The following is a 25,390-nucleotide window of genomic DNA, read 5'->3' as shown; positions in this document are numbered from 1 at the left end:
AGAATACCACTTCCTAATTGAGACCAGATTTATATGTGACTGGTTTTCAACTTCTTTATATTCTATGTATATTGGTCCTTTTCTTGAGGACCACCTCTCCAGAAGACCATTTTTCACTGCAATTTTAGAGGTTTGTCTCAGAGGTTTCACTGTGTGTGTTGTACAATATACACCCTTTTTTCTTCATTTTTCATGTAACACAGTGGGATTGTAAGGATAAGTAGTTCCTGATTTTCCTATATAAGACTTTATAACTTAATAAGAACCTTGGCATAATGCGTAGATGTACTGTATGTCCTATGGCGCCATTATATTACTACTGGACGGTACAGAACAAGTAGTAATTTTAAGATTACAGCTAAGATGCGTGAAGTGCGGTGTGTGTATAACAAGTTAAGGAGAACTAAGAACTACTTCCACAATCATTTTAGTAATGCTTTGTTTCCGTGTGAAAGGGAATATTCTCATTTTATGCTTGTCCTGAGCTGAATAGATTGTCCCTTGTCCCTGCTTAGTAACAATTCCTCTTTTGCACATTTTGCAGCCATTATTTCTAACATAACATCAGCCTTTGCATATCTTAGTAGTTTTTGTTCTACCTCCTAGCAAGTTACACCACTGGTAGATCGTTCATAAAATGGGAAGCTATAGCTAGTATCGTCTCCCACAGATTGGATAACTATGTTCCAGAAATCTATGACATAGAAATTTGGAAAGCTGCTATGTAAATGAATGACGTTCAGTCATTGCGTATTATTCACATTAAAGGCAACACCCGTTTAGGCCCCATGCACACGATCATAATTTTGATCAGTAATTATGGATCCGTAATTGCAGATCAGAATACTGATCCATTAATTTCTATGGCCCATCGACGCCTTCCTGTATATGGGAAAAATAAGACATGTCCTATTCTCTGAATTTACGGACCGTGCTCCCATACTTTGTAATGGGAGCACGGCCCGCAAATGTGGCTGACAGTCCGCGGCCATCCGTGCCCATAATCACAGACCGTGATTATGGCCGTGTGAAGAGGGCCTTACTTCCAGTAAAGTAGCTTGAAAAGGGATTGTGGGTGTTCGTATCGTCTGACAGTTTGCTGCAGTTGACTAAAACTTGACTAATGTTATGTATAAGTAGGTTTATCATCTAAAGCTGTCTATGCTCCATAGACCAGTCTAACTTGGATGGACAGCCTTTCCCTGGACCTAGACCCTTACGTACTAGAGCTTTAAAGGATTTGCCTGGTTAAAGGTCTTATCCACATGTAAAGGAATTGCTGCAGAAAATTTCTGCAGCAATTCCTGTTGAAAGTAGCAGACCTTACGCTGTGGAAAAAACGCACCATTACCTGTGTTTTTTTACTGCGTTCTTCTCAATCCTGGGAGATGGTGTCTACTTTCCGCAGTAGTAATTGACATGCTGCGGTACGAAAAATATGCACCGCAGGTCAATTTCTGGTCTGAATTTTTATGCAGCATTTGGATGAGACTTGTTAAATCTCATCCAATTTGCTGCTATTGTATTCTGTTGCATATTTCCGGTCGGAAAATACGCAGAAATTCCGCTGTGTGGACAAGCCCAAAGAGTACTTGCTTTTGTTATATCCAGTAACACCTGTTCACATTGTGAGCCATTAAACAGGAGCATATGAGATGGAATAGGTAGAGTTTATAGTGGCATCTGTGCCAGTGGCAGTAAATATAAACCTGCTTACATGGGCTTTAGTATAGAACCCCTTTTAACCCCTAGCCACACCACTCAGTAACTATACGTCGTCGCGGGAAGTTACTTCCCACACGTGGATGTACTTCCCACTGAGTCGTTCCCAGTGTACACGGTCGGTGACTGTGTGCATCGGGAACCGGGAGGTCAGCTGTCTCCGACAGCTGACACTCAGCTCTTGCCGGCCAGAGGTCCTTTGCCGCTGATTTCGGTAATTAACCCCTTAAATGCGGCGATCGGTTGGTCCTGACAGGCTTCCTGTCAGAGTGACAGGAAGTCGCTGTCATTCCCAGTTGTGCATCGGAAACTGGGAGGTCAGTTGTCCACGACAGCTGACACTCCAGTGTTGCCGATTAGCGGCTCATCACCACTGATTTAGGCAATTAACCCCTTAAATGCGGCGATCGGTTGGTCCTGACAGGCTTCCTGTCAGAGTGACAGGAAGTCGCTGTCATTCCCAGTTGTGCATCGGAAACTGGGAGGTCAGTTGTCCACGACAGCTGACACTCCAGTGTTGCCGATTAGCGGCTCATCACCACTGATTTAGGCAATTAACCCCTTAAATGCGGCGATTGATTGTGATCACCGCATTTAGGGGGTTGGTAGCACATCGGCAGCCCCCATGCAATCGTGGGGTTTGCCATGGCGACGGGAGGCCAGACAACGGCCTCTGTGGCTGCCATGTATGGAAGCATATGAGGACGCATGACGTCACACTCCCTGACAGTTAGAATACATTACACTACTAGATCGTGTAATGTATTCTAGCAGCGATCAGTGCTGCAGGTCAAAAAAGAAAGTGTAAAAAGTTAATAAAAATGTTTTATAAAAGTGTAAAAATAAAAGGTTGGTTTTTTCCTGTAATAAGGAAATTTATTATTGGGGAAAAAAAATGAAAACCTTTTAAAAAAGAAAAAGTACACATTCAGTATCGCCGCGTTCGTAACGACCCAAACTATAAAATGGTAATGTTATTTTTCCCGCACGGCGAACACCACAAAAAAAATAAATGAAAAACGATGCCAGCATCGCTATTTTTTGGTCATCACCCCTCCCAAGATATAGAATAAAAAGTGATCAAAAAGTCGCATGTACCCCAAAATACCAATAAAAACGAACACCCGTCCCACAAAAAACAAGCCCTTTTTGACTGAAAAATAAAAAAACGTTATGGCTCTCAGACTATATGGCGACACAAAAAATAAATAATTCTATAAAAATATGATTTTATTGTGCAAACGCTAAAAAACAAACAAACATATATACCGTACATATGGTATCGCTGTAATTGTACCGACTTGCAGAATAAAGTAAAACTTAATTTTTTGTGCACGGTGAACGCCGTAAGAAATAGAATTTAAACCGCCAAAATCGCTGTTTTTTGGTCACCTTCGCTCTAAAAAAAAAAAAGTGATCAAGAAGTTGTATGTACCATAAAATGGTACCAATAAAAGCTACAGCTCGTCCCGCCAAAAATAAGCCCCCAGACCGCTCAATCTACCAAAAAATAAGTTATGCCTCAGAATGTGATCATAGGAGAAAAATGTTTTGTTAAACAAATAGTCTTTTCTTTGTAAAAGTAGTAAAATATAAAAAAAAAAACTATATAAATTTGGTATCGCCATAATCGTATTGAGTCGCAGAATAAAATTAAGTTGTCTGTCACTTTTAAAACCACAAAAACAATGGAGGAATCCGTTTTTTCCAAATTCAGCCCACAAATAATTTTTATTCAGTTTCCCAGTACATTATATGGTACTTTAAATGGTGTCAATAGAAACTACAACTCCTCCTGCAATAAATAAGCCCTCACATCACTCTATTGATAGAAAAAGAAAAATGTTATGGCTCTTGAAAAGCGGGGAGTGAAAAACTAAAATGAAAAAGCAAAAAAGGATCAGTCCTGAAAAAGTTAATTAATTTCTAATAAAAAAAAACATTTATGACCACATATGGGGTATTGCCGTGATTGGGAGAAATTGCTTTTCAAATGTTTGTTTTTCTCTTATCCTTTGTGAAAATTAAAAAATTCCACATTTTAGTGGACAAAAAATGTTGATATTAATTTTCACGGCCAAATTCTACAAAAAAACCTTAGGGTCAAAATGCTAACTATACCCCTAGAAAAATTCCTTGAGGGGTGTAGTTTCCAAAGTGGGGGTCACTTTTGGGGGGTTTCCACTGGTTTGGTCCCTCCAGGGCGTTGCAAATGCGACATGGCAACAAAAACCATTCCAGCAAAATCTGCGCTCCAAAATCCAAAAGACGCTGCTTCCCTTCTGAGCCCTGCTGTGGGTCCAAACATCAGTTTATGATCACATATGCTGTATTGCCATAATCGGGAGAATTTGGTTTACAAATGTTGGGGTGCTTTTTTTCCTTTTATTCCTTGTAAAAATGAAAAAAAAAAACCTGTGTGGCCAAAATGCTAACTATACTCCTAGAAAAATGCCTTCAGGGGTGTAGTTTCCAAAATGGGGTCACTTCTGGGGGTTTCGATTGTTGAGGCACCACAAGACCTCTTCAAACCTGACATGGTGCCTAAAATATATTCTAAAAAAGGAGGCCCCAAAATCCACTAGGTGCTCCTTTGATTCCGAGGCTGCAGCTTCAGTCCATTACCGCACTAGGGCCACATGTTGGATATTTCTAAAAACTGCAGATTCTGGGCAATAAATATTGAGGTGTGTTTCTCTGGTAAAACCTTCTGTGTTATAGAAAAAAATGTATTACAAATTAATTTCAGCAAAAAAAATTGAATTTGTAAATTTCACCTCTACATTGCTTTAATTCCTGTGAAACGCCTAAAGGGTGAAAGTACTTTATGAATGCTGTTGTGAATATTTTGAGGGGGTGCAGTTTTCAAAATGGGGTGACTTATTGGGGGTTTCTAATATGTAAGGCCCTCAAAGCCACCTCTCCGAACTGGTCCCTGAAAAAATAGCCTTTTGGAATGTTCTTGAAAATGGGAGAAATTGCTGCTAAAGAGGCTCTGTCACCAGATTACAAGTGATTATTATCTCCTACATAATCTGATCGGCGATGTAATGTAGATAACAGCAGTGGTTTTTATTTTGAAAAACGATCATTTTTGAGCAAGTTATGAGCAATTTTAGATTTATGCTAATTCGTTTCTTAATAGACAACTGGGCGTTTTTTACTTTTTACCAACTGGGTGTTGTACAGAGGAGTGTATGACGCTGACCAATCAGTGACCAATCAGCCTCATACACTTCTCATTGTTCCAGCCCAGCTTCTTTCACTGCACATTCACACTGTGCTGTGGATCATGCTGGGCTGGAACAATGAGAAGTGTATGAGGCTGATCTTCACATCACCCACTTACGTTCCGTCCTTTACGGACCGAACATGCTCATGTGAATCCAGCCTGATTGGTCAGCGTCATACACTTCTCTTCACAACGCCCAGTTGGTAAAAAAGTAAAAACACACCCAGTTGTCTATTAAGAAGCTAATTAGAATAAATCTAAAATTGTTCATAACTTTGTCAAAAATGATCGTTTTTCAAAATAAAAAACACTGTTATCTACATTACAGCGCCGATAAGATTATGTAAGAGATAGGGCACTTATAATCTGGGGACAGAGCCTCAAAGTTCTAAGCCTTGTAACGTCCTAGAAAAATAAAAGGACGTGAAAATAACGATGCAAACATAAAGTAGACATATGGGCAATGTTAACTAGTAACCATTTTGTGTGGTATTACTATCTGTTTTACAAGTAGATACGTTTAAACTTAGAAAAATTCAAATTTTTGCAAATTTTCTCTAAAATGTGAATTTTTTCACAATTAAATATTGAATTTATCGACAATTTTTTTCACTACCTTAAAGTACAATATGTCACAAGAAAACAATCTCTGAATTGCTTGGATAGGTAAAAGCATTCCGGAGTTACTACCACATTAAGCGACAAGTCAGATTTGAAAAAAATCATCTGTGTCCACAAGGCCAAAACAGGCTGCGTACTAAAGGGGTTAAATAACTCACCTGGTAGTACTGCTGTTCTCACAGTTGCTGTATTACTTGGTGTTATTGTTGCTCATTTTAGAAATAAAGTATCTATAAGTGAATAACCGGTCAAGGTGACTTATTTATAACTTTATTGTGTGTGGTCTGCAATTGCATGATTGTTATAGGTGCAACGTTTTTCTGTTTGAGTGAATCTGAAAACCGTTAAAAGGCATCCACTCACATATACATCCACTAAAACAGAAGTCCAAGTTTAATTTACTTTCTCATAAGAATGATCCCAATATGGAGAATTTGGATCTTGTTATATATGGCTAGATCATTGTCTGGAACACTTGGGGTGAGTTCATCTTAGATAATTCATTCTTTTTTTTTTTCCCATTTCAGATCACCAGAAATTGGAACGTGAAGCAAGGATCTGTCGCTTACTGAAGCATCCTAATATTGGTAAGTCGATGGAGTGTTAATTTCCATCTATTTTAGTGCTTGACATCGCAGTTGCATTGAGAATTATATTAGGGAGACAAATCAATGTAATGCAATCTTAGAAGGAATAAATAGTTTTAGGAAATCAATACACAGCTGAACGTGATATTTCTGATGCATTATCAAAAGGGTATCTTGTAAAATCTAGAGATTATAACCACATTCCCGTTCGTTGCCTAGTATTGCTGGCCCATTTTCATCCTGCTGTGTACAATACATTACTCCAGGGCTGGACAAAACCCTGGTCTAGAAAATCTCCTCTGGTCTCCGGTTTTTACTTTCTGCCCTTCAGCTGTTTCCACCCAGTGCCAAACGCATGGAGCTGAATGCTGTCACTGACCACAGACCGCTCCATCTCTCCCAGCAGAGGTGGTCACAGACCAATCCTGAGGGGTAGAGTAACCTGGACCTGAATCCTAGACACTAGTTTGCCTCTTGACTCAATTGAGAAGTCAAGAGGCATTCAAGGCCACAAATGGCTCCAGATGCACACTATGGCCAGCCTGACCTTCTAGTATTACAATGTATATTTCTGCACTTGGTTATATACTAAATGATTTGTGCACTTTAACACATTCTTTATCTAAATAACCCATACATCATAGAATTATTAGTTGGGAAGCCCAATCCATGTATTCTATCATATCCAATAAGCGGCAGTATGAACTCCAAAGTTCCTGTTTGATCAAATGGGAAAAGATGTCCATTAAATGCATGTGGCCTATGTTGAGATTGGATATCGATTTAGAGTTAGAATGTAGGAAAGTTTACCCAGTTCATTATGTGAAAGCATACTTGTTTAGTCTTGGATTAACCCTGTCTTTTCCATTTTTATAGTAAACCGACAAATGTATCTGGCTAGCAGACAAGGAGTGTATTTGGCTAGAGGTGTAACTCAACAACCATAGTGCCAATTTACATTCGCCCGCAGCATCGGGTGTAGCAGCCATCTGCTCCATCTTCGTTACTAGTTTGATTTTTGCAATAGTAAACTGTATTCTTCATGTGTTGAATGAAATCATCATTTTATTGGCAGCAACTTTGGGAAACCTCACAGTAAAAATAGCATCTTGTATTCTTGTATTTCCATTGTTATTGAGCCAGCTTTTTATTATGTTTTAAAGTCATGGAGCCCTGTTGTGTGAAATGGAATACAGAAGATTACAATAAATGCAGTTTGAAGAACGAACAGAAAATAGTTTTAATAAATGCATATTAGAGGCACAAAGTCACAAAACTAGAATTGATAGCAATGTAATCTTAAAGTGTGTATATACTGTAAACCCTGAAACACATCTACTTAGGTTCAGCCATTGCAGACAAACCCACTGCCTACAGGTACTTAAAATCAAGCTATACAATCTTCATGGATACACATTAGCAATATGAGTTGTTCAGTGAATATTACCATAGCAAAGGAGCTCTCCTTTCTGACAAGTCCATTTGTCCAAGATCTGCCCTAGTCTGCTGCAAATTCTTATATTGCGTTGTAAACAAATATCCAAAACGGCTTAGCCATGAAGCGGTTGCACAAGGGTGACCAGTGAGTGTTGATTCTGTCCTTTGCAGCATTCACAAATGAGTTCCTAAGTGTCTTTGGAAGTAGGGTTGCCAACTGTCCGTAAATTTACGAACAGTTCGCAAAAAATTGGTGGTTTTTTTTCTGCTGTCCGTAGCGTCCGGCAGGAAAAAGCACCATCCGAGATTTTTCTTTATTCCCCCGGAACTTTGCATTGCGCATGCGCCAAAATGTACACGCACAGTGCAAAGGCTGCGGCCTGGCATATTTTCAGATTCCGCTTGACAGCGGAACCTGAAAATATGCTGCCAAGTGAGGTCAGTGCCTGGAGTGGACCAATCAGCGACATGAGGTCAGGTGACTCAGGTCACGTGACTGGACTGGTCCACTCCCGGGACGTCACCGACCCCAGCCAGAAGAAGCCCTCCGTCACATGACCACCTCGGCGAGCCACGTTAGGCAGAGCGGATAGTGGTAGCGGTAGGCTACTACTACCTCTCTCCACTCTGTTTGCTGTGTGGAGTTATTTACAAGGGGGAGCTGTGCAGTGCTATTTACAGGGGGGGTCTCTGTGAAGCTATCTACAAGGGGGGGGGCAGTGTGGAGCTGTTTACAAGGGGGAAGTGTGGAGCTATCTACAAGGGTAGCAGTGTGGAGCTGTTTACAAGGGGAGCAGTGTGGAGCCATTTACAAGGGGGGGGGGCAGTGTGGAGCCATTTACAAGGGGGGGGCAGTGTGGAGCCATTTACAAGGGGGGGGGAGCAGTGTGGAGCCATTTACAAGGGGGGCAGTGTGGAGCGATTTACAAGGGGGGGGCAGTGTGGAGCTATTTACAAGGGGGGGCAGTGGAGCTATTTACAAGGGGGGGCAGTGTGGAGCTATTTACAAGGGGGGGCAGTGTGGAGCTATTTACAAGGGGGGGGCAGTGTGGAGCTATTTACAGGGGGGGGCAGTGTGGAGCTATTTACAAGGGGGGGCAGTGTGGAGCCATTTACAAGGGGGGGGGCAGTGTGGAGCTATTTACAAGGGGGGAGTTGTGTGGCGCTATCTACAGAGGGCACAGTTACTGATGGGGCACTTTTATTGGGTCGAGCACTAAGGGATCATTATTAAAGTCTGGGACGCTGTGGATTATGAGTTTGTTTAGAGGATGGGCTATAGATGTGGAGGGTGCTAGAAAAGCGAGAAGCCCTAATATGTCTGTGTGTCAAATTCTGCAGAGAAGAGTCGTGGTTGGAATAAGTGGTCACAGTGGTCTGGGCTGGATGGAGACAATAATGTGAACGAGTAATCAGAGAAAACATCACCTAAGTTAGCGTGGGAAAGCTACAAGCGAGGCTGCGATTGGTGAATCACTCCTAGTACACTGCACAAGCAATGATTTTGTAATGTGTCCGTAAAAATTTTGGTCTGTCCGTGATTTTTAGTTCAGTTGTCCAGAAATGTCTGAAGTGGAGGTTGGCAACCCTGTTTGGACCTACATGTGCAGAAAAACAGCTAATTGGGAATGGTCAGGGGCCTTTTTCTGGAGTTTGGCTAAGGCCATTTTTATACCAATGAAGGAAACTAATTTAATGCTTCATTATACAATGGCATTCTATAGAATTATGTGCTTTGTGCCAGTTTGGATGGTCCTTTCCTGTTTGAGCATGCAGAATGCAAGGTCCATAATAATGGTTCCCGGAGTTAATTTTGGAAGAATTTTACTAGCTCTCGGAGTCCTAACCTCAACCACATTGACCACCGTTGAAATGAATTACAACATCCGCATTAAGCCAGACCATTTTGCCTAACAGTAGTGCCTGATCTTACTGTGCGGGCCTTTGACATACAATGAACTCGTGCTGGTGTAAATGTAGTGTAAGCACCCTCCCTCCTCCCCACTGATTCTGAGCTCCAACCCCCATTATACTCATTGCAGTTTCTCCGTCAACTATACGTACATATCAGTTATATGCTGGGATGCATACATAAAGTGATGGATGAGCTTTCAGCTTTCCATTGTTTTCACAGCACATTTATTTATTTATTTTTGAACTGGCTAAATTATATACCATGGAATTAAAGCAACTGTCCAGTCATGACCTCAAAAATGATATGTCCGTACCTATAGTAAATCTTTTTAGAGATTTGACGGGTTCAGTGCCCGCTCACTCTGTTAAACACCTTAAATGCCACAGTCACTATGGACTGCGGCATGTAAGGGTTTAAACTGCCGATATCTTATCCCGCCAGTTGAAGTAGGACCGTGATTGTTGTTGCGCTGGTTGTCAAGGGATTTAACCAGCGCTGTAGTAATTGTACGACACAGGTATAAAATCTCTGTTCCTGCAGTCAAGCAAGCGGAGTCTTGAGCATGGTAATCATTTTATATAGAATAGTGGCAACGGCAATGACTTTTTTTTTTTCCAACGACCGATATGAGGAACAGTCGGGTTATCCTGCTCTTAGATGCTGCAATACTAGTAGGCACTACTCTAACCATAACAACTTTGCCGTTGAGAGAGAAAATCTACAACAAAGCAGGGACCTATAAAGTAGCTGTAACTTTCTAACTTGACTGATTTTTTTTATTTTTTACTTACAGGACATTAATCGCTGTCTTTCAGTGAGGTGTTTTCTATTACTTTAGTTGATTTATATGAGCTTTTGTAATTGTGCCTTACTTTGATCTAACTATAGAAAACTGTAGGGTTTTTGTTTTTTATCTGCCTGTCAGATCTGCATAGGGTCAAATGAGGGCAGGTTGAGTTGTAAAGCTCTCATAAATTATTAACCTTGAGTGCATGCAGTATTTACGTATGATATCATGAAATGCTTTCAGCAAGACTCGCCAAACAATTCAGACCACATGAGAGATAGACCTAGCCAGTCCTAGGAAACTGTGTGCAATGTACCATCTGGAAGACCGAAAATAACTTAGTAAAATAACTGTTTACTGTTCACACTTGTCTTATTTAACAAGCATGTGCAGGTAACATTATTATATGAAACATAAAAACTGCTCTAATTGTATCGAGGTAAATTCGATAGATAACACTTGTGTATTCATTGAAAAAACAATGTCTGTTTTCCTGCTATAAAACCACACACTATCAAGAAAACATGCTCTACCATTTATTACTGTGGACTGGTGGTAATGGTTCCCCTCTAATATGGGCCACCAATATTTTTTCACTGTTGCTCCCTGCACTGCTACCCACAGGTGCATTTGTGATCCTGCAGAGTGACCTGCTGGCTGCATGGGCCGAGCTTGTTTTGCCACCGTTTAGAACTCTGTGAATAATGTAGCGTAGGACTCCTTAATAAAAAAAAAAAATGGAAATGAGTAAACCGGTTTGTTTTTGTTTTTTAAAATTCCAGAGTGTTCTTTTAAGCCAGTTATTCATGTGCACTTCACTAAATATATTTACTTTAGATAGTAGAGAACACAAAGACCTAATTCACACAAACGTTTCTTTGTATAGTATCCTGGTTGAATCCAGCCAAGATACTGTCTGTACCCTGACCCTATCATAATGGTTCTATGAAAATGAAGGATTTCATGCACAGACACTTGCATACTTGTATGCTGTAAAAATAAATACGCAACATGCATTATCGGATACGGACTTGCGGATGAGAAATCACCATAGAAGTCGATGGTGATCCAAAATAATCACATCCATTATACGGATCATAAAAAACATCCATGTTAGATCTGTATAATGGTTGGGACAATGGATGATTATATTTTTGTTGATTTCTAAGAACATATACAGGCATATCAAAGTCAAATTCAAAGGAAGGGGAGTGAAAGCGATAACAAAAAAAAAAATCATTACAAAAGGGGAGGGAAGGGAAATAAGAAAACAATCACCATACTGTGTGTGTGTGTGTGTGTGTGTGTGTGTGTGTGTGTGTGTGTGTGTGTGTGTGTGTGTGTGTGTGTGTGTGTGTATATATGTGTATATATATATATATATATATATATATATACACACACACTACTGTTCAAAAGTTTAGGGTCACTTAGAAATTTCCTTATTTTTTAAAGAAAAGCACAGTTTTTTTCAATGACGATAACATTAAATTAATCAGAAATACACTCTATACATTGTTAATGTGGTAAATTACTATTCTAGCTGCAAACGTCTGGTTTTTAATGCAATATCTACATAGGTGTATAGAGCCCCATTTCCAGCAACAATCACTCCAGTGTTCTAATGGTACATTGTGTTTAGCCTTCTAACACAGTTAGCGATGGATGATTAGAAAACACTTGAAAACCCTTGTGCAATTATGTTAGCACCGCTGTAAACAGTTTAGCTGTTTAGAGGAGCTATAAAACTGACCTTCCATTGAGCTAGTTGAGAATCTGGAGCATTACATTTGTGGGTTCGATTAAACTCTCCAAATGGCTAGAAAGAGAGCTTTCATGTGAAACTCGACAGTCTATTCTTGTTAGAAATTAAGGCTATTCCATGCGAGAAATTGCCAAGAAACTGAGATTTCCTACAACGGTGTGTACTACTCCCTTCAGAGGTCAGCACAAACCGGCTCTAACCAGAGTAGAAAGAAGTGGGAGGCCCCGCTGCACAACTGAGCAACAAGACAAGTGCATTACAGTCCATATCTGAGACTGGCTAATAAAAGGAAAAGATTAATATGGGCAAAAGTACACAGACATTGGACAGAGGAAGATTGCAAAAAAGTGTTATGGACAGACGAATCGAAGTTTGAGGTGTTTGGATCACACAGAAGAACATTTGTGAGACGCAGAACAACTGAAAAGATGCTGGAAGAGTGCCTGACGCCATCTGTCAAGCATGGTGGAGGTAATGGGATGGTCTGGGGTTGCTTTGGTGCTGGTAAAGTGGGAGATTTGTACAAGGTAAAAGGGATTTTGAACAAGGAAGGCTATCACTCCATTTGCAACGCCATGCCATACCCTGTGGATAGCTCTTGATTGGAGCCAATTTAATCCTACAACAGGACAATGACCCAAAGCACACCTCCAAATTATGCAAGAACTATTTAGGGAAGAAGCAGGCAGCTGGTATTCTATCTGTAATGGAGTGGCCAGCGCAGTCACAAGATCTCAACCCCATAGAGCTGTTGTGGGAGCAGCTTGACCGTATGGTACGCAAGAAGTGCCCATCAAGCCAATCCAACTTGTGGGAGGGCCTTCTGGAAGCATGGGGTGAAATTTCTCCCGATTACCTCAGCAAATTAACAGCTAGAATGCCAAAGGTCTGCAATGCTTTAATTGCTGCAAATGGAGCATTCTTTGACGAAAGCAAAGTTTGAAGGAGAAAATTATTATTTCAAATAAAAATCATTATTTCTAACCTTGTCAATGTCTTGACTATATTTTCTAGTCATTTTGCAACTCATTTTGATAAATATAACTGAGTTTTCATGGAAAATACAAAATTGTCTTGGCGACCCCAAACTTTTGAACGGTAGGATATATATATACAGTGAAGGAAATAAGTATTTGATCCCTTGCTGATTTTGTAAGTTTGCCCACTGTCAAAGACATGAACAGTCTAGAATTTTTAGGCTAGGTTAATTTTACCAGTGAGAGAGAGATTATATATAAAAAAAAAAACCAGAAAATCACATTGTCACAATTCTATATATTTATTTGCATTGTGCACAGAGAAATAAGTATTTGATCCCTTTGGCAAACAAGACTTAATACTTGGTGGCAAAACCCTTGTTGGCAAGCACAGCAGTCAGACGTTTTTTGTAGTCGATGATGAGGTTTGCACACATGTTAGATGGAATTTTGGCCCACTCCTCGTTACAGATCATCTGTAAATCATTAAGATTTCGAGGCTGTCGCTTGGCAACTCGGATCTTCAGCTCCCTCCATAAGTTTTCGATGGGACTAAGGTCTGGAGACTGGCTAGGCCACTCCATGACCTTAATGTGCTTCTTTTTGAGCCACTCCTTTGTTGCCTTGGCTGTATGTTTCGGGTCATTGTCATGCAGCCACGAGCCATTTTTAATGTCCTGGTGGAGGGAAGGAGGTTGTCACTCAGGATTTGACGGTACATGGCTCCATCCATTCTCCCATTGATTCGGTGAAGTAGTCCTGTGCCCTTAGCAGAGAAACACCCCCAAAACATAATGTTTCCACCTCCATGCTTGACAGTGGGGACGGTGTTCTTTGGGTCATAGGCAGCATTTCTCTTCCTCCAAACACGGCGAGTTGAGTTAATGCCAAAGAGCTAAATTTTAGTCTCATCTGACGACAGCACCTTCTCCCAATCACTCTCAGAATCATCCAGATGTTCATTTGCAAACTTCAGACGGGCCTGTACATGTGCCTTCTTGAGCAGGGGGACCTTGCGGGCACTGCAGGATTTTAATCCATTACGGCGTAATGTGTTACCAATGGTTTTCTTGGTGACTGTGGTCCCAGCTGCCTTGAGATCATTAACAAGTTCCCCCCGTGTAGTTTTCGGCTGACCTCTCACCTTCCTCAGGATTAAGGATACCCCACGAGGTGAGATTTTGCATGGAGCCCCAGATCGATGTCGATTGACAGTCATTTTGTATGTCTTCCATTTTCTTACTATTGCACCAACAGTTGTCTCCTTCTCACCCAGCGTCTTACTTATGGTTTTGTAGCCCATTCCAGACTTGTGCAGGTCTATGATCTTGTCCCTGACATCCTTAGAAAGCTCTTTGGTCTTGCCAATGTTGTAGAGGTTAGAGTCAGACTGATTCATTGAGTCTGTGGACAGGAGTCTTTTATACAGGTGACCATTTAAGACAGCTGTCTTTTAATGCAAGCACCAAGTTGATTTGGAGCGTGTAACTGGTCTGGAGGAGGCTGAACTCTTAAAGAGGCTCTGTCACCAGATTCTCAAATCCCTATCTCCTATTACATGTGATCGGCGCTGCAATGTAGATAACAGTAACGTTTTTTGTTTTTTTTTTAAACGTTCATTTTTGGCCAAGTTATGAGCTATTTTATATATATATATATATATATATATATATATATATGCAAATGAGGTTTGAAATGGACAACTGGCCGTTTTTTTTTTCGTTATGTCCAACTGGGCGTGTATTGTGTTTTTAACTGGGCGTGTTTTACGTGTATGATGCTGAACAATCACTGACCAGTCAGCATCATACACTCCTCTATATTTATTTACACAGCAGCGATGTGCAGCCACATAGAAAGAGATTAACGTTAATCAAGTGTTCTGATAATGAATACACATGATCATCCAGCCTGGACGTCATGTGTATTCAGAATCCTGACACTTCTGACTCTTTTCTTTGAGATTTCTAGCAAGGGAAACGAAATCTCGCGAGATTACGGAGGTAAACGAGATTTCGTTTCCCTTGCTGTAATCTCACAGAAAAGATTCAGAAGTGTCAGGATTCTGAATACACATGACGTCCAGGCTGGATGATCATGTGTATTCATTATCAGGACACTTCTGAATCTTTTCTGTGAGATTTCCAGCAAGGGAAACAAAATCTCGTTTACCTCCGTAATCTCGCGAGATTTAGTTTCCTTTGCTAGAAAGCTCTAAAAAAAAACGCCCAGTTGTCCATTTCAAACCTCCTATGCATATATATATATATATATATATATATATATATATATATATATATATATATATATATAAAATAGCTCATAACTTGGCCAAAAATGAACGCTTTTAAAAAAACAAAACGTTACTGTTATCTACATTGCAGCACCGATCACATGCAATAGGAGATAGGGATTTGAGAATCTGGTGACAGAGCCTCTAATGGTTGGTAGGGGATCAAATACTTATTTCTGTGCACAATGCAAATAAATATATATAATTTTGACAATGTGATTTTCAGTTTTTTTTTTTTATAGATAATCTATCTCTCACTGGTAAAATTAACCTAGCCTAAAAATTCTAGACTGTTCATGACTTTTACAGTGGGCAAACTTACAAAATCAGCAAGGGATCAAATACTTATTTCCTCCAGTGTGTGTGTGTGTGTGTGTGTGTGTGTGTATATGTATATATATTTTATTATAAAATACAAATCAATGTAAAAATATATACTGCCCCCTCCAACCAAAACCGTTGCCATAGCTAACCCGATCCCATTATAATAGTAACCAATTCTAATTTTTTAGCGTGTTTGTTAAATGTGCAAATTTACACACGTCTGGTCATTTAACACAAAATTTCTGTGGTTTAGAGGTTGACTATTTACATATTTTAATTTCAGATGCATTAGGATAATAAATAATAATCTATAAACCCTATGGCCTGTGTTTACCCTATCTCCTGATAGAGGTTTCACTCTTTTAACCAGAGGCTCGTGTATTGAAATTTGAAAATGCAAATTCTTTAAAAAAAAAAAATGATGGTGCTAAAAAGAATGATGATGATAAAAAAAGGGTGAGCATTTCCCATAGCAGCCAATTAGATAATCGTTTCAACCTTGTGATCCCATTGGTTTTCATTGACAATGCTGGCACTTTTTGTTAGCACTGTTTTTTGTTTTTTTTTTCTTTATCAAGTTAGCACTGTTTTTTTAATTCACTAGGGCCGTTTTGTCTTACTGATGGTCACTGATTTTTCCATTAGGCTGGGTTCACACGACCTATTTTCAGACGTAAACGAGGCGTATTATGCCTTGTTTTACGTCTGAAATAGGGCTACAATACGTCGGCAAACCATCTGCCCATTCATTTGAATGGGTTTGACGACGTACTGTGCAGACGACCTGTAATTTACGCGTCGTCGTTTTACAGCTGTCAAACGACGGTGCGTAAATTGACTGCCTCGGCAAAGAAGTGCAGGACACTTCTTTGCAACGCAATTTGAGCCGTTCTTCATTCACCTCAATGAAGAGCAGCTCAAGATATACGAGCGTCAGACGCCTCGTATATTACGAGGAGGAGCATTTACGGCTGAAACGACGCAGCTGTTTTCTTCTGAAAACAGGCTGTCTTTTCAGCCGTAAAAGCCAGCTAGCGTGTGAACATACCCTTAGGCCTTCTGCACACATAACGGATTTGTTGCAGGTTTTCGGTCCAGATTTGCGGCCGGTAAAATACGCAGCTGAAGACCATTGCAGGTAAATAGATGAAATTTCAAAAAATCCCACCAACATCCTGCTGAACATTTTCCACAAGGAAATCAGAACATGCTGTGGATTTTTAAATCTGCAGCATGCTCATTCTGTTCTGGATGTTCACTGCGGATTTCACCCTTTTCCATGTGAAATGGATGCAATCTGCAGCAAAATCTGCAACAAATCCGCTACTTGGGTGGCTACTTATCTTTTCCTATTGAGTGGGTTTGTGTTGCAAATTAGCAGTTGGTGCCCTTACACAATGTGAGGGGGGTTAATAAGAGTTGTAGTTCTAACACCGCAATGATTCAATAAATAAGATTTTAGCACTTAAACAGATTGCATTACAAAATTACACGGTTTTGATTGATTTTTCAAAACCATAACAGGGAATGCCATCTGGAATGTTTTAACTTTTTCCAGGGCAAACTCTTGTGTAACTGGAAAAGGAGGAACACATGATAGTCACCATGACATCACTATGTTCAGGTTCCTATCCTACAATATATTGTCAGACCATAAAAATACTGTGCTGGAAAAATTATTGTGGAAGTACCATTTCCATTGAAATATATTACAAGAGTTAATAGAACAGAATTCGTATTAGACCTCAAGTTGAAGTGCATTTCCCTGGGTTGTGTTTTTGCCTCACATTGCAAGATTTAGTTTGATAATTAAAATATACCAAGCGTAATGCTATTTTTTCATAGAAAGTGACAATCTTGAGGTAACAATGCACATTAAATAACTGAATTTCTCCCAACTCCCCCATGAAAATGCATGCTCAACTATTTATTTAAATGTGGTGGGGGGGGGGGGATAAACTGCAGCCAGACTTTTTTGCAGTTGTTGCATTGGAACAAAGAATCGGGCATGTTGAATTCCAACTTTCCGATCCTTTTTTCACCCAACAGCTGTCAGTGGCCTCATACACATTGGAACATTGGCCGATCCCACCAAAATCAGCGGATTCAACCAGCTTTGTCTATTATGTACAGTTAGGTCCAGAATTATTTTCACAGTGACACAAGTTTTAGCTGTTTACCAAAACATATTGAATATACAGTTATATAATCAATATGGGTTTAAAGTGCAGACTCTCCGCTTTAATATGAGGGTATTCACATCCTAATTTGAGGAAGGGTTTAGGAATTACAGCTCTTTAATATGTAGGCCTGCCTCTTTTTCAAGGGACCAAAGGTAATTGGACAATTATCTCAAAAGTAATTTAATGAGCTGCATGGGCTATTCGCTCATTAATCCATCAATTAAGCAGGTAAAAGGTCTGGAGTTGATGCCAGGTGTGGCATTTGCATTTGGAAGCTCTTTCTGTGAACCCACAACATGAGGTCAAAGGAGCCCTCAATGCAAGTGAAACAGACCATCGTTAGGCTGAAGAAAATGAAGAAATTCATCAGAGAGATAACACAAATGTTAGGAGTGGCCAAATCAACAGTTTGGCACATTCTTGAAAAAAAAGAGCGCACTGGTGAGCTCGTGAACTTCAAAAGGCCCAAGAACACTCTCCTGAAAGTACAGGGTGGGCCATTTATATGGATACACCTAAATAAAATGGGAATGGTTGGTGATATTAACTTCCTGTTTGTGGCACATTAGTATATGGGAGGGGGGAAACTTTTCAAGCTGGGTGTTGACCATGGCGGCCATTTTGAAGTCAGCCATTTTGTATCCAACTTTAGTTTTTTCAATGGGAAGAGGGTCATGTGACACATCAAACTTATCGAGAATTTCACAAGAACAATGGTGTGCTTGGTTTTAACGTTACTTTATTCTTTCATGAGTTATTTACAAGTTTCTGACCACTTATAAAATGTGTTCAAAGTGCTGCCCATTGTGTTGGATTGTCAATGCAACCCTCTTCTCCCACTCTTCACACACTGATAGCAACACCGCAGAAGAAATGCTAGCACAGGCTTCCAGTATCCGTAGTTTCAGTTGCTGCACATCTCGTATCTTCACAGCATAGACAATTGCCTTCAGATGACCCCAAAGATAAGTCTAAGGGCAGATTCAGACGTACGTTGCGTTTTTGCGCGCGCAAACAACGCGGCGTTTTGCGCGCACAAAAACCACTTGACAGCTGCGTGTGTCATCCGTGTATGATGCGCGGCTGCGTGATTTTCGCGCAGCCGCCATCATAGAGATGAGGCTAGTCGACGCCCGTCACTGTCCAAGGTGCTGAAAGAGCTAACTGATCGGCAGTAACTCTTTCAGCACCCTCGACAGTGAATGCCGAACACAATATCGAGAAACCTGTTAAAAAAAAAAAGAAAAAGTTCGTACTTACCGAGAACTTCCCTCCCGGCCGTTGGCTTGGTGACGCGCCTCTCTTGACATCGGGCCCCACCTCCCTGGATGACGCGGCAGTCCATGTGACCGCTGCAGCCTGTGCTTGGCCTGTGATTGGCTGGAGCTGTCACTTGGACTGAATTGTCATCCCGGGAGGTCAGACTGGAGGAAGAAGCCGGGAGTTATCGGTAAGTCAGAACTTCGTTTTTCTTTTACAGGTTCATGTATATTGGGATCGGAAGTCACTGTCCATGGTGCTGAAACAGTTTAACTCTTTCAGCACCCTGGACAGTGACTATCTCCTGACGTCGCGTACCGGAAATTTTTTTGCCGGGTTCGGCCAAAACGAGTTCGGCCGAACCCGGTGAAGTTCGATTCGGTTGTCCTTGTTCGCTCATCTCAAAGACACTCCGTTTGGATGTTTGGAAACAGAAAAGCACGTTGTGCTTTTCTGTTTACATTCATCCTTTTGACAGCTGGTGCGCTGTTTCAGTCGGTTCGCACGGAAGTGCTTCCGTGCGACCTGCGTGGTTTTCACGCACCCATTGACTTCAATCGGAGATATTGAGCATATCGCGCTTTTTGCGCAGCTGACAAACGCTGCGCAAAAAGCACGGACTGTCTGTACTGCCCCATAGACTTGTATTGGTTTGTGCGTGGCGCGTGAAAACCACGCGGCCCGCACGGACAGAATACACGTTCGTGTGAATCCCCTCTAAGGGGGTCAGATCGGGAGACCTAGGGGGCCATTTAACTGTTTCGTGAAACTGGTTCAGTGTTGGATTTGCCCAAATGGGGTCATCTGAAGGCACTTGTCTATGCTGTGAAGATACGAGATGTGCAGCAACTGAATAATAGCAATAGGCGCTGAAAATAGGAGTTTGGTTATTCTCAAAAGAAAAACGTAAAAAAGAGATTAGGTACGTGAGATGTGGTTTATCAGTCTAAATCACCAGCAGCTACATGTGCTATAGCAAATGTAGAAGAAACTGGAATGATTTAATGTAAAGTCTTCGTTTGGAAACCTCTTATACTTTCATGTTTTGACACACTGTCTGGGGCTTCTCCAGAGCCGGAGTCCCAGGCAAAGCGCTAGTATCGGCTCTCCTCCGGGACTCTGGGGAAGCCTCTGACATCGCTGTCCATACATCGACAATGATGTCTGGGGCTTCCCCAGAGCGGAGTCCCTGGCAGAGCGCGAGTATATGCTCTGATTCGGGACTCTGTGGAATTCCCTGACATCGCTGCCCATATATGGACAGTGTGTCAGGGTCTTGCCCAGAGCGGAGTCCCGGGCAGAGCGCTAGTATCGGCTCTGCTCCGGTACTCTGTGGAATTGCCTGACATCGCTGTCCATTTATGGACACACGTTGTCTGGGGCTTCCCCAGAGCGGAGTCCCAGGCAGAGCGCTAGTATAGGTTCTGCTCCTGGACTCTGTGGAATTCTCTGACATCGCTGTTCATGTTTTGACACACTATGTCTGGGGCTTCTCCAGAGCCGGAGTCCCGGGCAAAGCGCTGGTATCGGCTCTGCTCCAGGACTCTGTGGAATTCCCTGACATCGCTGCCCATATATGGACAGTGTGTCAGGGTCTTCCCCAGAGCGGAGTCCCGGGCAGAGCGCTAGTATCGGCTCTCCTCCGGGACTCTGGGGAAGCCTCTGACATCGCTGTCCATACATCGACAATTATGTCAGGGGCTTCCCCAGAGCAGGAGTCCCAGTGATGTCAGGAGCACAGCTGGAGTCCCAGGAAGAGCCTACTAGCGCTCTGCCCGGGACTTCAGCTCTGGGGATGCCTCTGACATCTCTGTCCATTATAAGATACTTATCACATGTCCATGCCCACTGAATTATGTGGGTAAAACTGTTCGGCAATTTCGACGCCGGATTAGAGAACATGTTGGAGATGTGACAAATGAAAGAGATACTCCCATATCTAAGCATGTACATGCTAAACATCAGGGTAGAGCAGAATGCCTAAGATTTCAGGCGATTGAACTGGTGCGTCCTCCAAAACGAGGAGGGGACTGGGACAATCTAATTCTGAGATAGGAGGCCCAGTGGATCTACAGACTGGCTTGTACACAGCTAGAGGGTCTAAACGAACAAACAAATTATACCTGCTTTATTTAAACATATGTCCTAATGGAGTTGTCTATTGGTGGCAGATAAGGGGACTTGTGTATTGCTTTATTTATGTTTACACTCATATGTAGTCAATTATTAATTCTCAAATAAATATATATATATATTTGTCTTTGAATATGGTCAGAATGTATTATTGCAGGAAACACTACCATTGCCTACCTATCCATACCTAGTGTGTGCACAGAGGTGTAGCTAGACTTTTGGCTGCCAGATTGCGGTTTTGAGCTGGACCGCAATCTTCATTCTCATGTCAATATTGAAGCTCCGTCCCTTAGATGGGAGGGCTTTGGGCAGTAATGAGATGCACTCCGGGTCTCTCTCTGCGCCTGCGCGTTCGGTATGATGGTGGTGGTGGACTTCCGGGTACGTCAGATGACGCGCCGGGAGCCACATGACTATACGTCACGGATGATATGGACGACTGTGATTGGCCATTTCCGAGGCATTGCCTCAGCCCAAGGGGAGGAGCATTAGTTATATTAACTCTGAGTCCTGAGTGAAGCGTGCCGCTGACATCCATGCGAGCACGCTTCCTTGTGTGTAGCAGAATATCTGTTAGTTTGATATCACTGGCGCCTTTGCCAGAATGACAGACATAGACCCCTGATGAAATAATGTATAGAAACGCGTAGGGTCAGAGGAGATAGGGATTATAGCGTAGGTGACAGTGGTATAGTTGGGTAACCCCAGCACTGGGGTACTTAGGAACGGTAACTGCTGGCTCTGGTGTGTGTTAGGGTCCCATTCACTGATACACCAATATTTAAACACTAATCCCATATTTTTAAGCATACTCAATTAGAGGAGGGTTCACAAATGAACCAACAATTGTAGTATATATTTAATACACTTTTTAGTAAGCACGGTGGGCTCCTTTCACAGTGGTGATTGTATCCCTGTTTTTAGAGTTATCTAATAAAATAAGTTTTACTCATTTATCACTTCAGTGAATTGAGATTTAATCTGCCCAAAGTTATGTGAACTTTGATGACTTCTTCCTGAGAGTTACCAGAGAATTTGTTTGTGAAATTGTAACATAGACTCGAGCCAGCAAACATTATTAATGGGAACCTAAAAGCTTCAAAATGTGTCCATGTACTTGTTTGCTTCACAAAAAGTACAGTGTGTCTGGTTAATCAAACACCGCTTTTCTACTAGCGTTTATTCTAGTTTGATTACTTTTAGCATTAATTCTTCACATCGATATCGGCGTGCAGTCTAATTCCTTACCCTGGGAGCAAAAACGCACACTAAGGACAATTTCATAATGAAATATCCAAAATTATGTTGCTATTGTGTCATTACCTTCTCTTTTATTCATCCAATAGAACTTATTACATTTGTAACTTTTAGGCATGTCACTGTAAAAAACACATTTTGACTACGACGTCAGCTCAGCCTAACTGCATGGTTTCTTAATCAAGCCAGTAAACGTTCTTCCTTTAACTGGCATTTTTTTTTTCTCTCTAGCTGCTGTGACTTTTTGTATAATTTATACTAACTTTTATAACCCTATTGCAAAATAAACCAAACAGCATGAACTTTCATTGATGGACTTTTTGTTAAAGAAGACCCCTAGCACAAGCACAATATTTAATCATAGCACCTCCCACCTGATTGCCTATCCAGCTCTGGACTTCTTTTATGTCTATTGTACTTCCCTACAATCCAGCCTCTTGTCTACTTCAGAGCGGACATCATCTTGTACTAAGATTTCAAACCCCTGATGCCTAAAATATCATATGAGCAGTTGCAGATCGTACCATCTCTGCCTGCTGGGGGGGGGGGGGGGCAGTGTAATTATTCGTCCCTCAGTATTTTACTAAATAAGCGAAGAGATTATCTTTTTCACTATAACCGTAAACAATCCATACAATGTCATCCGTCAGGAAGTTCCAGTGCCTGTATGAGTGACAGGCCTATTTCCATTGTCTTAAGAAAAAGTGTGTCACTGAAGTCATATTCCGACTGTTGCTACGGAACGGCCCCAGTGTAATATTTAGTGATTTAAGTGGCTAGAGAAAAAACACGTAAGAGACTGACACATGGAATTCCTTAAAGGCTCTGTCACCAGATTATAAGTGCCCTATCTCCTACATAATCTGATCGGCGCTGTAATGTAGATAACCGCAGTGGTTTTTATTTTGAAAAACGATCATTTTTGACAAAGTTATGAACAATTGTAGATTTATGCTAATAGACTTTAGATTTTCTTAATAGACAACTGGGTGTGTTTTTACTTTTTACCAACTGGGCAATGTAAAGAGAAGTGTATGAGGCTGACCAATCGGCGACCAATCCGCATCATACACTTCTCATTGTTCCAGCCCAGCTTCTTTCACTGCACAATCACACTGCACAATCTCGCTGTAACAATGGGCTGGAACAATGAGAAGTGTATGACACTAAGGCTGGATTCACACTAGCCTGTTCGGTCTGTAAAGGACTGAACGTATTTCGGCCGCAAGTCCCGGACCGAACACACTGCAGGGAGCCGGGCTCCTAGCATCATAGTTATGTACAACGCTAGGAGTCCCTGCCTCGCTGCGGGACAGCTTTCCTGTACTGTAATCATGTTTTCAGTACGGGACAGTAGTTCCATGGAGAGGCAGGGACTCCTAGCGTTGTACATTACTATGATGCTAGGAGCCCGGCTCCCTGCAGTGTCTTCGGTCCGGGACTTGCGGCCGAAATACGTTCCGTCATTTACAGACCGAAGATGCTCTTGTGAATCCAGCCTGATTGGTCAGCGTCATACTCTTCTCTTTACAACGCCCAGTTGGTAAAAAGTGAAAACACGCCCAGTTGTCTTAAGAAACTAATTAGCATAAATCTAAAATTGTTCATAGCTTTGTCAAAAATTATCGTTTTTCAAAATAATAAACACTGTTGTAATCTACATTACAGCGCCGATCAGATTATGTAGGAGATGGGGCACTTATAATCTGGTGACAGTCTCTTTAAGGGGGTATTCCCAACTGATACATTTATGGTATATATCCTCGGGATATGCCATAAATGTCTGATTGATGTGGGTTCCAGCTCTGGGATGGAGAGGTGGACACGCAGCTCTCTTTATTCACTCCTATGGGAGCTATGGAATAAGCAGAGCCTGAATCCGGGTGACTCCTGTTATGAAGTTAAGTGCGGGTCATAATTTTGGGACCCGCATCTATCAGGCATTTATGGTATATCCCATGGATACAGTTCTTGATGCAGTTTTTTAGCCAAACGCAGGAGTGGATACAAAATAGAGGAGACATATCAGTGTTCCCGTTATACTTTTTTCCTATTCTATTTTAATCCACTTCTGTGTTTGGCTCAACAAACTGCATAAAAACAACGCATTTGTGTTTCCAGCCTTAATCCTATTACACAGCCGATACCGCGCTCTAATGGCCGGGTCGGAGAACTCCGATCCCGGGTGTTTGACCCCTTAGATGCCACATCAATTCTGACCATGGCATCTTACCGGTTTACAGAGGGAGTGGGCTCCCTCTGTCAGCCCATCGGGACCCCCATGATGTGAATACAGGGTGTCAATGGGTTGCACTGCATTTAGGGTTGGCTCACACCCGGCAGATTTTGTTGCAGAAATTTCTAGCACTGGAAATAAGTTCCATTCATCTAACTGGAACTTTCACAAATCCATGTGCTTGCTGCAGAAACAACCCCATTCAAATGAATGGAAATTCTTTTCAGTCACGGACATTTCTGAAACGAAATCTGCTGCGTGTGAATTCACCCTAAGGTCCTGAGAAGCAGGGCCTAATAGGATGCCTACCTGCGTTATGATGACAGGACTATAATACTGTGCAATACAGAAGTATTGTACTATGATATATCAGGCGATCAAACGATCACATAGTCTAGCCCCATTTTGGAACATAAAAAGTTACATAAAATGTTTACTAATATGAAAAAAAGACCACAATTGGTAACGATCCGTACTACAATACAATTACAAGACCCTTGCAAACTGAGAGGACAGCCGTTGTGAATTTTTGCAGCAGCAAAACTAGTTTCAGATTATTGTTACCATGTCTAGCGTGAGACAAGGACATCTTTAGGCTAAACATAAATTAATGAACTTTTGGGTGGGAAGATCTCCAACTATATCATTGGTGGTCAACCGA

The 25,390-nt window shown here is 41.4% G+C and overlaps 1 protein-coding gene across 12 annotated transcripts in view; it reads left to right on the top strand.

Annotated features, from left to right (window-relative positions):
* The window catches only part of CAMK2D (calcium/calmodulin dependent protein kinase II delta), a 265,790-nt gene that overhangs the window by 99,187 nt on the left and 141,213 nt on the right, over positions 1-25,390 (top strand). For all 12 annotated transcript variants that reach the window (XM_075860580.1, XM_075860576.1, XM_075860572.1 and 9 more), the window contains exon 3: positions 6,103-6,162. In XM_075860580.1, coding sequence (XP_075716695.1) covers positions 6,103-6,162 — 60 coding nt within the window. The remainder of the gene's footprint in view (positions 1-6,102; positions 6,163-25,390) is intronic.

This window comes from Rhinoderma darwinii, chromosome 1 (genome assembly GCF_050947455.1).
Source record: "Rhinoderma darwinii isolate aRhiDar2 chromosome 1, aRhiDar2.hap1, whole genome shotgun sequence".
NCBI lineage: Eukaryota > Metazoa > Chordata > Amphibia > Anura > Rhinodermatidae > Rhinoderma > Rhinoderma darwinii.
Note: the sequence above shows the minus strand (reverse complement) of the source record. Positions and strands in the feature narration are given on the sequence as shown.